General features: G+C 49.0%; 2 protein-coding genes across 2 annotated transcripts; one reads left to right on the top strand and one right to left on the bottom strand.

Annotated features, from left to right (window-relative positions):
* Positions 1–5,758: 5,758 nt before the first annotated feature.
* On the top strand, positions 5,759–8,060 carry LOC147959301 (POLLEN-EXPRESSED TRANSCRIPTION FACTOR 2). Its single transcript, XM_087532476.1, has one exon. It carries the CDS (start codon positions 5,893–5,895, stop codon positions 7,594–7,596), a length of 1,704 nt encoding a protein of 567 aa, XP_087388602.1. The 5' UTR covers positions 5,759–5,892; the 3' UTR covers positions 7,597–8,060.
* Positions 8,061–10,437: 2,377 nt separating this feature from the next.
* Positions 10,438–14,991, bottom strand: LOC125519713 (peroxidase 55). The gene is made up of 3 exons (XM_048684454.2): positions 14,597–14,991; positions 11,433–11,624; positions 10,438–11,333 (listed from the first exon to the last, which is right to left on the bottom strand). Exons 1-3 carry the CDS (start codon positions 14,828–14,830, stop codon positions 10,758–10,760), a joined length of 1,002 nt encoding a protein of 333 aa, XP_048540411.1. The 5' UTR covers positions 14,831–14,991; the 3' UTR covers positions 10,438–10,757.
* Positions 14,992–15,483: the final 492 nt, after the last annotated feature.

The following is a 15,483-nucleotide window of genomic DNA, read 5'->3' as shown; positions in this document are numbered from 1 at the left end:
GTTGACTTCCCTATTGACGACTTTCAGTCGACATTTACTTTCAACATCAGCAAAAATCACCAAAGTGGAATTGATATTGGGAAATCCATCATCATCCTCTTCCTTGTCCTCATCCTTATCAGATTCTTTTTCCTTCTCACTGGGTTTGCTTTTCTCTAAATTGTTGTATAAGGACTCGGCACTGCCGAGTGGTATGCTTGGGATAGATGAGATTTCCCTCTTCATCCTTCTTGATGTGAATGTGACATGGTAAATCCAACACGTCATTCCCGGCTGCATCTTTCACCTTCTTAGGGGTCCAGGGCCCTTTAGGTTTTCCTTTAGAATTACCTCCTCCAGTGTCCTGGCCAACTGGTTTGCTCTTTCCACTACGGAGTCGGTCTTCTTCTTCACTGTTGACGTACCGAGTGGCTATCTCCATCATTCCAGTCAAAGACATGTCTCCTGTCCAACCAAATTTCAGGTTGAGCTCTCGGTACCGAACGCCTTCCTTGAAGGCGCAAACTGCTTGGTGGTGAGACACATTCTCCACAGTGTGGTGTAAACTGGTCCACCTCTGGATGTAATCCCTCAAAGTTTCATTCGGTTTTTGCACGCAATGCTCCAATTCTGTCAATCCTACTGCCCGTTTGCACGTGCCCTCAAATGTTTTGACAAACACTTGGGCCAACTCTTCCCAGCTGAAAATTTTGCCTGGAGCCAACTGATTCAACCAAGCTCTAGTTGACCCTTCAAGCATTAGGGGGGATGCTTCATGGAAACTTCATCATTTCCTCCACCGATCTGCACAGCCACTCGATAGTCTTCAAGCCAGGTGTCAGGCTTTGATTCACTAGTGAACTTACTGACCCCAGTCGCCAACCTGAAGTTGGGAGGGATCTCTGCAGCCCTGATGGCTCTGCTAAAACACTTGGGACCAGAAACATGCACCCTGCTTCCAGTCGGGTGATCTCTGTCTTGCCCTTTCCTATGTGCTCGATTCCTGTCCACTAAACCTTGCACCAAAATGGACCTTGCGTCAAACCCTAGCTCTCTTGGGTAGACTGGCCTCCTCCGATCCTCGTTGTACGGGCGCCTATCATCATAATGCCGGGGCACATATGATTCGCCCCTCGGAGGGGGTGTAGGCACTCGGCGGCGGTCATCACGGTCGAGCCGATGATCTTGCTGCTCATGGTTCCGACCCAAATACTGCCCTTGACGATGCCCACGTCCCTCACGCCGCGGAGGCGATCTTGGGCTGTGAGCCGATTGAACGGTATCAGCCACCACAGATCTGCTATGGATCCTGTTGCGCGACTGAGAAACTGCAGTGTTCTGCTCTCCTGCTGCTCGGAGCAGCGCTCTGATCTGCATTAAAACTCTACCAGCTTCCGGCTGGGATGGCTGAATGGATTCTGCTATACGGGAGCGGTAAGATTCTGAATCAGAGTGTGGTATACATGTGGTTCCGGTGGAAATAACTGTCGCTGTCGTCGACTGGACTCAAGAATCTGTCGGCGAGCGCGGTCATCGTGTGCACGCTGAAGGTTCTCCAGTCAGGTGCGCTCAACCAAAGTGGCCAAATGCGCCGCCTCCAAGGCCCGAGCCTCAGAGGACTCGCCGACAACGGGCGTGTGGAGGGCCTCCACATTGCAGCGGTGAAGTTCCTCCCTCTGCTGAGAAGAGAGAGTTTCGGGGTGGTACTCTTAATGAACGCGCGACGGATCGCCACCGACGTCGTCGCCACTGTTGCGACGCATGCTAGGCCGATTACAAGGCGTGTCGACCGTCAGGACCTCTGCCGCGGGGTCACTGCTATCGCACTCGGACAGGGTCTTGACAGAGCCAGTCGAACATGCCGTAGAGAGATTCGTCGGGCTCGATTGCCGTGACTTGAGGGGTGGCCGACTGACGCGCCACCGTGTGCTTCACCCACAGCTGAAGCCGTGACCGACCGGATCGCTTGTGACGGCGAGCAGCGGGGAGCGAAGATGCTGCGGGGGCCGACCGATACTGAGTCGACGGTTGCCGCAGAAGGACACCGTGAACGCACGCATGAAAGTGTGTCGCCCCGTGGACGGGGAACGCCTCGACATTGAGAGGAGCTTCCTGAAGCCAAGCGGAGTCGTCGGCGATGAAGACGAGCGCGCCGAGACGGATCTCGCAGCCCTCCGCCAAACCTTCGCCTGAAACCATGATGAAAGGACTCGGAGAAATTGCAACCTCACCGGGAAGTCGCTAAGACACCTGCCCCACGGTGGGCGCCAACTGTCGTGGTTCTAAGTCTGACAGTAAAGTAGGGGGGTAGGAATGTAGAGGCAAGATCCTAGCTACGGTGAGATTGTGCATGCAAGATGTACGAGTTCAGGCCCTTCGCGGTGGAAGTAACAGCCCTACGTCTCGGTGCCCGGAGGCTTGGTCGATTGGATTATGCGTGAAGTTACAGGGGTTGCGAACCCTTGTCCCAGAGGAGGGGGTGGCTTTATAGAGTGCGCCAGGACCCCAGCCTTCCCCCGTTACATAGGGTTCAATGTACATAAAGAGGGGATGTTACTGATAACGTCAGCATTAAAGTGATATAAATGACCCTTAAGACTACGGAGTGAACGCCTGATCATTGCCATCCTGAGTGGCCTTAGATCTTCTGCGCTTCGAGTGGTTTATGATGTGGTCGAATGATTATATCATGGTCGAATAGAATTGGGTTATCTGAGTGGAACTCATGGTCGAGTGGGTTGCATATTGAGGTGATTCCAGTCGGTAGAATTTGTTGTTCTTTGGATGTCTTTGACTATAGGGCAGTGTCCTTGGGAAGGGTGCTTAGATCAGGTCTATTGCCCTACCCTAGGTACACGGCACCGTCAGGTATCCTATTAATTCGTGAGCAGAGTTTTATTCCATGTTAATTCCCACCATATGCCAAACAAGGGAATGGGAGTAAAAATCTACTTCCCGTGACTAATCCCTCCATAAGCACCCTCGTGCAAACTACCATTCCCCTGCCCAACTGTTTACCAAATAGGCTGCTAGAGTTAGGGAATGGGAATTGAAGGGGTACGAGACTTCAAATCTATTGTTTGGTTGGAGGTATTGGGAATTCAAAAGGGAATAGGCATGGGACTTGAGACTCCAACTCCCACCATTTCATTAACAGGGGAGGGGGTGGGAGTTGAATGGGAATTGTTTTAATGAGTCAATCTTAACCCTTCATACTAACTTTCCTTGTCTAGTCCCATGTCAATTCCCACGAACCAAACAAGGGAGTACAATTTCTCCTCATATTCTCACACATAATTCCTATCACGCACCAAACAGAGGATTGGGGATAAAATGACTCATCCCATGTCTAATCCCAACATAATTCCCTCCTCTAAACTCCCATTCCCCTTCCCAAATATTGCCAAACACACTCTAGTTAGTTTAAAGACATCCAAGAAAACATCATTCACCCTTATAGAGTTAGAAATAGACTCCACACACTTCCTCACCTTACCGATTTAAACTTGCGCAAAGCCTAATTTTTCATCACTTATCGGAGATAAATCCACTTGACACGATCATAAACTTTTTTTGAGGAATTTTGATAGTGGGAAATTCTCCCACTGACTTTATATTATCATGTTATAGGAGGGAGGTTAGCAAGTCATAAGCCTTCGCCGTGTCGAGTTTACTTGCAAGAACGCCCCTTCCTTACTTTTCTTCGTCTTAAGATAACGATTCATATGCAATAAACACATTGTCCATTATGAGATGACCCAGGACAAATGCACTTTGTTCTTCCGAGATCCCGACCTCAGCCGCAAGGCCAGAACCTTCGAGGTATCTTATAAAGCACCTTACAAAGTGCAATTGGGTCGATATTGGGTTAAATCTGGGGAGCTCTGACTTTTGGAATAACACATTGGAGCACCGTCTCGTCTGTAGATTGCAAGTTTTCCTTGTAAGTATGGTATATACAAACCCAGCGAATTTTGTGGTTTTGGAGAACAGATTTACGAACCTTAAGTCGGTTCCCGATAAAAAAGGAACCCAGGAGGTGTTTGTTTCGTGGATAAATCTCTGTTACCTATTTACGGTGTAAACCAAAAACATTACAAGTGTTTGGTATGTACACGCTGTAATTGGCTTCCTCCGCAAATGGATCCGGGTTAGCTTTATATGGACACCACCTGCAACCCTTTGTAAAGCATTGCCTTACCGCGCATCTCCTCGCAGAAAGAAGTCTAGATCACCCCCCCGGATTTAACAAACCGACTAGTTTACCCCCCAAGGTTCAAAACCGAGTATTTACCCCCCTAAGCTTTCCTAAACCATGTGAATCACCCCTAACCCTGCTTAGAGTGGTTTTTGAGGATGGTTTTGGTGACATGGCATGGTTGTGGGTACCACGTCTGCATGGTTCCTCTCTTGCCTTCACAACTTATGCTATCGCCGTGTGTATGGCGTCCCTCACATCCTCACGTCTCCGCTCGTTGACCTGCGCGACCTCCATCCCGGCAGGCAGGTCTCTTGCGAACAACACGACGTTTTGGTAATAGTCACAAGCAGCACTAGCCAGCCAGCAGTCGGCTGTGTTCTGGCTTGCATGCACCCTGGCAACGCTCTTGCCATCGCGTCCTCGTGTGCCGTAGTCACCCTAGCAACGCTCTTGCCGGCCACGTCCTCTTCTTCCTCCGCTGACAATAGCTCATCAAGCTCGCGCAGCCGCCGACAGCTGATAGCATCCACCATCAGAGCTAATCACGATTAGGTTAGTCCTATCCGGCTCGGACATGGTGGCATGTACTTCTTGTGTGTACGTGCATGCTTGTGCAGGAGGGAATCAATACAACAAGTGTATACGTGTGTACTGTATCTGATTGTATCCTTGGAGTTTGCGTTCTAGCTGGAGAGAAATTAGGTGCGCCTCGTTAGCGACAATCCAGCTCCTCGCCACTCCGGCGCCAATATGTCATGTTCGTCACCGTCGTCGTCGACCTCGACCTCCCACCACATTCACCTCGGAGAGTTTGAGTACAAGACACAACCATACTGGTCACGCACGGCAAGGGGTCGCCTAAACTTGCATCGGCTGGCGGGTTGTGTGCGTGCACCCCAGCGCGCCCGCGGCTCCGCGCAGCAGGAGCATGACGGTGAAGATGAGTAGAAGGATCCCACGCCCCCCTTGATGCGATGGGCCAGAGGCAAGTTCGACAACGGCGTCCTCCATATCGAAGGGATGCCTTTCGTGTCTGGCGTCCTGGTGTGCAAGAAATTTCTAGCCTCATGCAGGCTGCATGGTAAGCTGGCTCATGGCTGAGAAGCTCACAGAATTAGAAGAATGGGGCTCAACGAGTTACGTGCTGATGCCATGCATCGACGCGATGCTTCCCGAGTGGCACGGCATTGGCTTGTGCTAAAAGGAGAATGCATGAGGCCGGATGCATGTTAGGAACGGACGAGACTTGCCTGCTCCCCCAGCGTGCGCCCATCCGTGCTCCCGCATACGTGGCATGATTTGATTGGAACAAAATAAGGTCCGGCCCCACCCCCTTAAAATCAAGGGGGGAGATGATTAGATTAGAAAGAAAAAAAAAAGAAAAAGACAACCGTAGGATGAAGTGGGAGCACAGATGGGAGCATGAGGAGGGAGCAGGCAAGCCGAATCCATTAGGAACGAGGTGCACATTGCCACGTCACCAAAACCACTCTAATAAGGGTTAGGGGGTGATTCAGATTGTTTAGGAAAGCCTAGGGGGGTAGAAGAGTAACTCCTACTCCTAGGTCGGTTGACGAGGCAATCACACACCACAAATCACGAACTCGTAACGGGAATTGGCCGTCCTCCCAACTCCAATCGAATCCCCACATCGTTTCTTGGCCTCAAGCCGCCGCCCTAGGCATCTGCCCTCCCCGCCGACCGCCCGCGCGATGGGTTCTCGGTGCTGGTCCTGCGGCGAGGACTCGGTGTCGCCGGACCCGGGCTCGGGCGCGCTCGTCTGCACCTCCTGCGGCCTCCAACACGACGCCGGCGCCTCCGAGTTCTACAACCCGACCGCCTTCACCGAGGACGGCCAGCTCGATTTCCGCGCCTCCTCCCTCGTCCGCCACCTCTCCCAGACCCCCTACCGCGAGCTCAAGCTTGCCGCCGCCTCCAACGTCATCACCTCCATGGCCGTCCAACTCGGCCTCTCGCCCACCCGCGCCGAGGAGATCCTCTCCATGGCCAAATCCGCCACCGCCGGGAACCTCGCCACCCCCGGCACCACCTTCCTCCCGGCCCTCGCCGCCGCCTGCTCCTTCCTCGTCGCGCGATCTCATCGCCTCCCGCTCTCCCTCGCCGAGGCCGCCGAGGCCGCGGCCTGCACCACGGTCGCGCTCGGTGACCTCGTATCCCGCATCGCCTCCCACCTCTCCCTTCCTCCCCTCCCTTCCTTCGACTACCAGGCCGCGCTCGAACGTGCCGTGCTCGGCTCGTACAAGCTCACCACCGCTGCGGGTGAGGAGAAGACGAGAGCGATTCTCTCCCAAGCCAGATTTCTTCTCCGCTGCTCCTCCAAGTGGTCGCTCACCACCGGGCGGCACCCGCTCCCACTTCTCGCCGGCCTGATTGCCTTCGCCGCAGAGCTGAACGGGGTCGCTGAGGTTTCTGTAGAAGACATTGCTCAGGAGATGTCCGCGGTCGTGCACACCAGCCGTCTCCGGTACAAGGAGCTCGTTAAAGCGCTGGTGCATGTCGCGCAGAAGTTGCTTCCCTGGGGAGCCGACGTCAATGCCAGAAACCTGCTCCTGAACGCCCCGATGCTGCTCCAGCTCATGGAGATGCGGTCACAGTCCGACCCATCGGAACTGTTTCTTGAGAGCTTCGCTCCGGACATTGCCGGCATTGTGCAGGTGTACTCATCTGTTGATGAGGACGAGTTCAAGTACCTTCAGATTGTTCCCCTGGATGTTGATGATTTGGATTTCGAGAATTCTGGGAAAGAGGGCAAGGAATCAGGGGATTTGAAGATCTCAGAGGATTGCCTGTCGGATGCTTACCAGAATGTCTTAAAGAGGCTCTCTAAGCTAAAGGAACTTGGGAAGGTTGGGAAAGTTGCTAGCAGGAGGAAGCAGCGGAGGATAGGGCTGGAGCTGGAACCATGGATGGATTCGCTGGATGATGATTGGACCAAGCGCATGCCGCTTGAGGAGATAGCCGATATTGACATTGGCTATGATGCACCTCCTCCGTCGTTTACTGCTGGATTGGAGCATCAGAAGCGGAGGAGAGCACGAATTGAAGCTGCTAAGTGTCGAATTGATGCAATTAGGAAGGCTCCTGCTGCGCGTACTGCAAATGCAATTGATTCACCGGCTGTTCATGGAAATGAAGATGCTTGCCCACCACAAAAAAATAGCAGGAAGAAGCTGGGTCGAAAGAGACGACATGGTGAACATCCTGCGGAGATGTCAGACGCTCCTGACTCTGGGAAGAAGAAACGGAAAACAGACCCATGTGATGGTATTGAATGGGAAGATTGTGTTATCGAACTCCTTTTATTACATGGTGCAAATGAGGCAGAGATTGAACAAGGCCAATACAGAAGACTGTTGGAGTTGCATGTCTTCAGTGCAATAAGTGGAGACAGATAAAAACTTGGCGGTGCAGCGTCTTAAATCTTACTTCCTGAACATAGGTTTCCATTATTCTATGGTGCACTGCTCATTTTTTGATAGAGAAATTTTGCGCTGTTTGTATTTTTGTGGAGTTCAGTCAAGCTGATCATGGGAAGAACATATTGTGGTAGGGAAATGCTGCATGGTAGGCTTTCTGTCTTTCTCTTGCAAAATACCTATAGAAAAATACTATACATAGGAATGATACTGTCCCCAGCGATTTTTATTGCATAGTTGACTGGGATGTGTCACTTTGTGTACATTGCTATACAGCTTATGAACATACTCACTTAGACTTGAAAATTGCTATACAGCTTGTGAATGACATACATACTCTGTTTGACTTGAAATTGCTATACAGCTTAGAATGACAATACTGTGTTAGACTTGAAATTGCTATACAGCTTGTGAATGACATACATACTCTGTTTGACTTGAAATTGCTATACAGCTTAGAATGACAATACTGTGTTAGACTTGAAATTGCTATACAGCTTGTGTAGGGTTTTCATTACACTATAATATTCACCTGATTTGTAGTGTAATTCCCATGCTTAGTCAGTGTATTTTTAGATATATTAGTGTAATTTACCCCACAATTACACAGTAATTCCCATGAATTTCCTCTATGTTTTTCTTTTTTCTTGGGCTACTTCTTTTATACTGTAATATTCATCTGATTTGCAGTGTAATTCCCATGCTTAGTCACTGTATTTTACTATTTTTTAGTTATATTACAGTGTAATTTACCCCAGAATTCCACTATAATTCCCATAAATTTCATGTAGGTTTTCATTCGTAAGCTTCTTCATCACACTAAGTGTAATTTTCAGAACTATGGTCCCTCTAGGCTACTAGGTTTGATTTATATTGCATTCATTTTTAGAATCTTTTTTGTAGTCTGCTGCTTAACTTGCAATTTCACACCAAGTGTAATTGCAGGGGCAATCAACACTGTAAATTTAGGTCAATTACAATGGAAATCACAGTGTAATCAGTGCACTTGCATTGTAATTTGAGGGAGTTTACAGTATAAATTTAGGGAAATTACTACTGTAATTCATGTGCAACATTCAGTGTAATTTGCAGGGCAATTACTGTGTAAATTACAGGGAAATTACACTAATTCTTATGCAACTGTAATTCTTGTGCAACTCACTGAAGTCACAGGGCAGTTACAACGTAATTTCCAGGGCAATTTTGTTTGCTTTGTCTTTGTTGGGTAACATAATTTTTCTAGATAGTTTTTGGGGTTTGTCAATGTTAGGTGATACTGTGAAACCTGCAAATCTACAGATTTATAATGTAACTCAACTGCACATTTACACTATAACTCCATCGTAAAACTGTAAATATACTAGTGTTATTCAACTGATTCACTACTGTAAATTACAAATGAGGTTCACAGATTTACACTAATTTATAGTGTTATAATCTACAGTTCTTACACTGGCAATATGCAGTGGTTTTCTTTTTCATAATTTCAAGGTGTGCTCATGTAATTACAGTGCTATTTTTGTTCTACTGCTGATCTACTTTGTTTTCATGTACCCCCCCTCCCCCTCTTTGTTCTGTTGTTTTGGCAGTGGGTCTAGTTGAGTGCAACCCGTTTGGCCACAGTAATATTTACACAGTATCTTTTTTAGAAGTCCTAGTAATAATGCCATTGTAATATTTACACAGTATCAGTGTAAGTTCTGTGTAAATACAATCACTGATTATCTATAAGTTCCTGTCATAATGTCACTGTAATTTTCAAACAGTATGTATGTAAGTTCTGTGTAAATACACTGTAATTATCAAAGTACCAGTGCTAACTTTGATTTAAGTTGTGTGTATCTAGATTGTAACTCATAAGGCATCATTGTAAGCACACTGCAAGTAGACTATAATAACAGTGTAATTATCACTGTAATTTTCTCTCTCAAATGACAGTGTAAGTTCTGTGTAAATCCACTGTGATCATTATTTTCATACTTCCAAGTTCTGGTCATAATGTCACTGTCATAATCACACGGTATGAGTGTAAGTTCTGTATAAATGCACTGTATTTTAGAAGTTCCAGTGCTAATTTGACTGCAAGCTTTCTGTATTTAGACTGTAACTCTTAAGATATTACTGCAACTGTAAGTTACCAGCAGATTGTAATGCAAGTCTAATTATCACTGTAATTTTCTCCCAAATGACTGTAAGGGGACTGTACGTCAACGCCATTGATGTCAGACCTACAAACTATAGTTGATGGATCTGTAGTGTTTTTTCGGGCCGTGGTCTTGCGATAGTTGTAGCTAACGTATGTTTGAACCCGGGTCCAGCTTCAACCCGCTTAGGATTGGCGTTTAGCGTTGACATACATATAGCCAGATATACAAAAAGGAGACGCACAAACACATACAAGTGTCATTCTATTATTGGTTGGAAAACTTGACGGGGCCTCAATTGATTTTCAGTCAAACGTCAAATAGACACTCCCAGCCAAAAGCTATGATATCCTGGTATGTTGGTTACTGCCAATTGACAGTGTCACCAGGTGTATGAAAATGTTTTTTTATAGGAGGTGTATGAAAATGTTAAAACAGAGGGGGAGATTTGAAGAGACTTCTCAGACGAAAGACAACATACCAAGGGTTTATTCTCAATTCTTACCTGCTGCCTGTTGGAGTACTACTGAAGCCCTTAAAGTAGCGTGACCAATCAACTGGTGTCTTGTTCTTTGAGCTAAAAAGAAGAAGAAGAAAAAAACTGGTGTCTTGTTCTTTTCCTCATCTTTTGAATTTCCTTTGTCGCAGATGATCATCTCTTAGTGACAAAGATGCATTTGGGCAAACTGAATCAGAACCATTTCCCTTTATTATTTGTCCTATTCATCAGAATAACCTTTTTTTTCTTGGAGATATCATCATGCATCAATGGCATTACACTCTTCAGGCTGTACAAAAATGCACCCACAAACAATAATCAAAAACAGAGAAAAGTTAAAAAGACAGCAACCCTCAAACATTGGACGGATTGCGTATGCAAAAGAATCAAGCTCAGTGTATGTCTATCGAAAACCCCTACTAAGAAACGGTACATGTATACCAAACTCAGAAAAAACAAAATACATCTGAATTACAGTCACTGCCGCGGCCGGCCATTTAGTGGTTGAAGGCAGTGCAGTCTCTTCTGATCTCTCCGCCGCCGCCGGTCTTCACCCCTAGTCTCCCCACCTTCATCATCGACTCCACGAAGGCCTGGAAGAACCTCGGCTCGCTGTCGGCGAACTCCTCCACCGTCTTCCTTGACCCCCCGTCGGTGAAGAGCGCCTGGTCGGAGGTGAAGAGGCCGATGCCGTTCCTGAGGTTTTGGTAGTAGATGTTGTCGAAGACGACGGGGGTGAAGGGGTCCATGTTGACGGCGATGGTCGGGCCGACGTCGGGCGGGCACGCCTCCATGAGCCGCTTCGCGTACTCCGGGTTGAAGGACGGGTCGAGCTTCACGGTGCTGCTGTAGTTGTACAGCCGCTTGGTGAAGCGGCTGCAGTGCGCGAACCCCACGGTGTGGGCGCCGGAGAGCGCCACCATGTCGCGCTGGGACAGCCCGCTCCGGTAGAAGATGTCGGTGAGCTCCTTGACGTGCATGTCCGGGCCGGGCAGCTTGTCCTCGACGTCGCTGGCCTTGGAGACGAGGCCGTCGAGCCGGCCGAGCTCCACGCTCCAGTAGGGGCCGGACGCCTGCAGCCAAATCGTTTACGCAGGGCGCAGGGTTTCAGAACTGAAGGACGATGCAGTGAAAATGTTACTGGCGTGGAGATTGAGGTACTAGCTATTTACCAGGTGGACGACGTCTCTGGCGGCGAGGGCGAGGATGTCGGCGCAGGAGACCACGCCGGGGCACTTCTGCTCGACGGCCGCTTTGACGCGGTTGACGGTGTCGTAGCCGTCGCCGGCGAGGGAGTCGTCGTCGGGGGAGTTCTTCTCGGCGTCTTGGTTGCGAGAGGCTATCAGGACTGAAGCGTCACAGCCCTGTGATTGCAAGTGGGGTCAGCAAGCATAACCACTCACAGTTGTGCTGAAAATGGCAACGGCCTGAAACGGGAATATGGCCGAAGAAGTATGGGATAATTGTATTCATGCCACTAGTTGTGTCCCACTCGGCTGATTTGTCCCTATTTTTTAAAAATTCTCGATTTTGCCCAAGTCCGTTTGCTCCTTTTAAATTTTTGCTCTTCCGTCACGTTTTCGTCCAGTTAGTGCCGTTTGACCATGTGTTGACCGTCTTTGGACTTTTCTCTGGACCGTTTTGCCCCTGCTTTCTCACTCTCTCACCAGACACTTCTAGGTGGGACCCATCACAGAGAAAACTATCTCTCTCTGTACTCTGTCATGTGGGACCCATGCGGGACCAAATATCTCCAATTAACATTACCATGTGTTGTAAACATTAAATAACTAACAGATCATGTAAACTAATTAAAACAACAGTAATTAACCATTAGTCCATATAGTTAGATGGGGTCAAGTTTTTCAATTTTTTTTACATCGGGTCAATGATTAAGCCGCGGGCATCAGGCCATGTCCACGCAAGGGCAACAGATCCACGCGAGCACGGCCACGACGGGCGCCGGCCACCACCATTGCGGCGCTCATCCCTCTTCCCTCTTCTTCCTCCCCCGCTCATCCGCGACCTCCATCCCGGCCATGGCGCCCTACACCCTACCGCCGGCCGCCGGTCCCTCCCCGACCTCCATCCGGCCGGATCCAGTCCAGCCGACGCCTCCCGCAACCGGATCCGCCGTCTCTGTCGCGTCCCCAGGCCCTGCGCCAATCCTGGCCTCCCCTGCATCGCCTTGTCTCCCCTGCAGCCATGTCGTCCCTGGATCCGCCTTGTCTCAGTGGCTCCCGCGGATTCGGCTACGGGAGGCGCGGGCACTCCGGCCACCTACCTCGGCCACCAAGCTGGACGGCGACCTTGGCGGCGTCGCGCGACGCAGGGCTCCGCTGTGGCTGCGGGGTAGGGAGGTGAGGTTGGCGGCGCTGTTGGCCACCTATGGGGACGCCGTGGCTGCGGGCACTCCTTGTCCACACGCGGGTGCCGGCCTGGCCACCGATGGGGACGTCCGCGTGGCTGGTTGCCGTGGCCTTGCGCCAAACCATGGCGGCGGAACATCGAGGGTGGGGATTTGAGAGAGAGGAGGAGAGGGGAACTGGAGGTTGACCGACGGGAGAGAAGAAAAAGTGGTTGTGATGGTTTTCTCTGTGATGGGTCCCACCTGGAAGTGTCTGGTGAGAGAGTGAGAAAGCAGGGGCAAAACGGTCCAGAGAAAAGTCCAAAGACGGTCAACTCATGGTCAAACGACACTAACTGGACGGAAACGTGACGGAAGGGCAAAAACATAAGAGGAGCAAATGGACTTGGGCAAAACCGAGAATTTTCAAAAACTATGGGCAAATCAGTCGAGTGGGACACAACTAATGGCATGAATACAATTATCCCAAGAAGTATCGATCTGACTGTGATTAACTCATGACAATGTACTCAGGATTCGGATTTTGCGTAACCCATTTCGAGTTGCTTAATCTTTAGATTACCATGTCCTCACATGGGACAATCTTCATACAACTCATGTGGATAGTAAGGTTCTATGATCTGTGTTTGTTTTCGGAGCACAATGCGTCAATAGAAAATGGAAATGCTAAAAACCTGACTACAATTTTTTAAGCATGGTAATTTTGATGTTTTCATGGCAAATTACATTGTCCCTAAGATGACAATTTCCTTAGCAAGCATGACAACATATCTGTCCTCCCGACATTGCAATTTGCTATCTCGGGCGTTCGATTTGTCATGCTAACATCGCAAAAAAAAAACGGTCGTGCTAAAAATAATAGTCTGACTTTGGATTTGCAGCGAAATCCATAGAAAAGGCTTATGTTGCATCCAAGTATAGGCAGGCTCCAAGTGGGTCCGACCCAACTGGTGGCCTACATGCCTTCACGCTCCTGCCTGGATCCTACTATGCGTAGGTCAACCCAAACAAGAAAAAGGAAATAAAGAATGGCAGAGCGGCACTAAACATCATTACGCGCACGACAATCGGCAGAGGCATCTCTTCGATCTTTATTCTTCACAGCTTTGAACAAGCTGAATGCTCAAAAAAAAAAAAGAAGCTGAACTTGCCGCTTACTACTCTGCTTCCTAGTGTTAGAAGAATCACACTCTCTGATGAAGAAGAAGAAGAAGAAGAAGAAGAAGAAGAGGCCGGCAAACGTAGAGCTGGGGTGATGATGATCTTCGGCGAACGCCGAGCACGCCGAGGCCAGAGAGATCCATCCGACAGGGCGGGAATTTGATAATGAGGATAGCAGGTGAAAAGAAAAGTCGCGCTGTCACATGCACGCATAGGCTGTCGCAACCGACGACCACGCGAGGCGATCGAGTTGTTCCTTCCACCTCCCTCCCTCCCTCCCTAGCTCCAGCTGCCTCCTAAACCACGCAGCTGCTGCCAAATTCCCCTTACTTTAACTAACTAATCTCCTTTTTGTGCTGCTAATATATGCTCGTTCTCAAGAGAAAAAGGCCAATTTCATCAAGAGAAATCGCTAATGAGAATTGGCGTGGGAAGAAGCTTGCTACCACTGGAAAGGAGTGTCCACTTGCAGCTTTACCCTTTTTTTTTAATAAAGAAAGTGTGGAATCGCTGGCTTTATTCCAAATCCGAGCAGGCTGGAGAGCAGTTGGAGCTCACAAGAACCGCTGAATTATTATTTTGGAGAATCAAGAAGAAACTGCTGAGGAATCAAAAGCTGATAGGCGAATCAATCAAATGCGCTCATCTCGTTCTAGTATCTTCTGTTTCACCAGCCACCCCAATCCTCTCTAATTGGTCAGATGCCCGAACGATTTAGCAAATAATAAAGCAAGAACAAGGCGTCCAATGCAAGCTTAGCACATGTATCAGGTGTTTGATCCATGGGCGGAGGGACGATGAACTCACATTGACGAGGCAGTCGTGGAAGAAGAGCCGGAGCACCGCCGGGATGGTGACGATCGTCTCGTTCTTCTTCCTGGTCACCTCCTTCAGCACGATGTCCTCCAGCTGCGGGCACGTCGTCTTGTAGTAGCCCGGCGACATGCCGCCGCCGTACGCCGCCCCGGTCAGTGAGGACAGCATTGCCGCCACCAGGGCCGCCGCCGCCACGGCGCACACGCTTCTTCTCCGTTTCTCCATGAGTATGGGTCCGGCCTACTAAGCTGTAGTGGTCGATGGAGGGGGAGGAGGCCGGCCTGTAGGGGGGCACCGGACACGACGACCGGGGAGACGAAATGGAGAGACCGAGGCGGAGATAGCGGTGGTGGTGAGACCTGAGGAGAGGGCGATGCTTTATAGCGGTCCTAACCCGCTTCAGGATTTGGCCGGAATGCGGCTTAATTTCTGCTTTAAAGTTTCCACTGCCGACGACTTTGAACTGATTAATTTTTTTCGCTGAAAAATAAGCTGAAATGTTCAAAAAAAAATTGCGACATGATTTGACCAATTCATCAGTTCAGGTGAAATATTTGGTTTTTATCCAACATGATTGGCAGGATAATCTTCAAATCGATCCGCTTCCTCTTTGGCATAGCATAATTTAGCTCTCATATGATTTTACTATTGCCAAGGTGTCGTGTTTTTACATTATTACATTGTTCGTTTGTGATTGACATAATAAAAGCATCTTTTACTCAAAAATATATTCAAAAATGAAATAAACATTGGGCAATAGAATATGGCATGCCAACTTTAAAATTAAAACCGACATACTAATATATAGGGGGGAGGGGGCAACTTTGCTCGGTAAAAACTCCTTTGGCTTACACGTTCGGTCCAATGCATATTACCAA

The sequence above is a fragment of the Triticum urartu genome, chromosome 7A, assembly GCF_056163025.1.
Source record: "Triticum urartu cultivar PI428250 chromosome 7A, HENAU_Tu73, whole genome shotgun sequence".
In the NCBI taxonomy this organism is placed as follows: Eukaryota; Viridiplantae; Streptophyta; class Magnoliopsida; order Poales; family Poaceae; genus Triticum; species Triticum urartu.
Note: the sequence above shows the minus strand (reverse complement) of the source record. Positions and strands in the feature narration are given on the sequence as shown.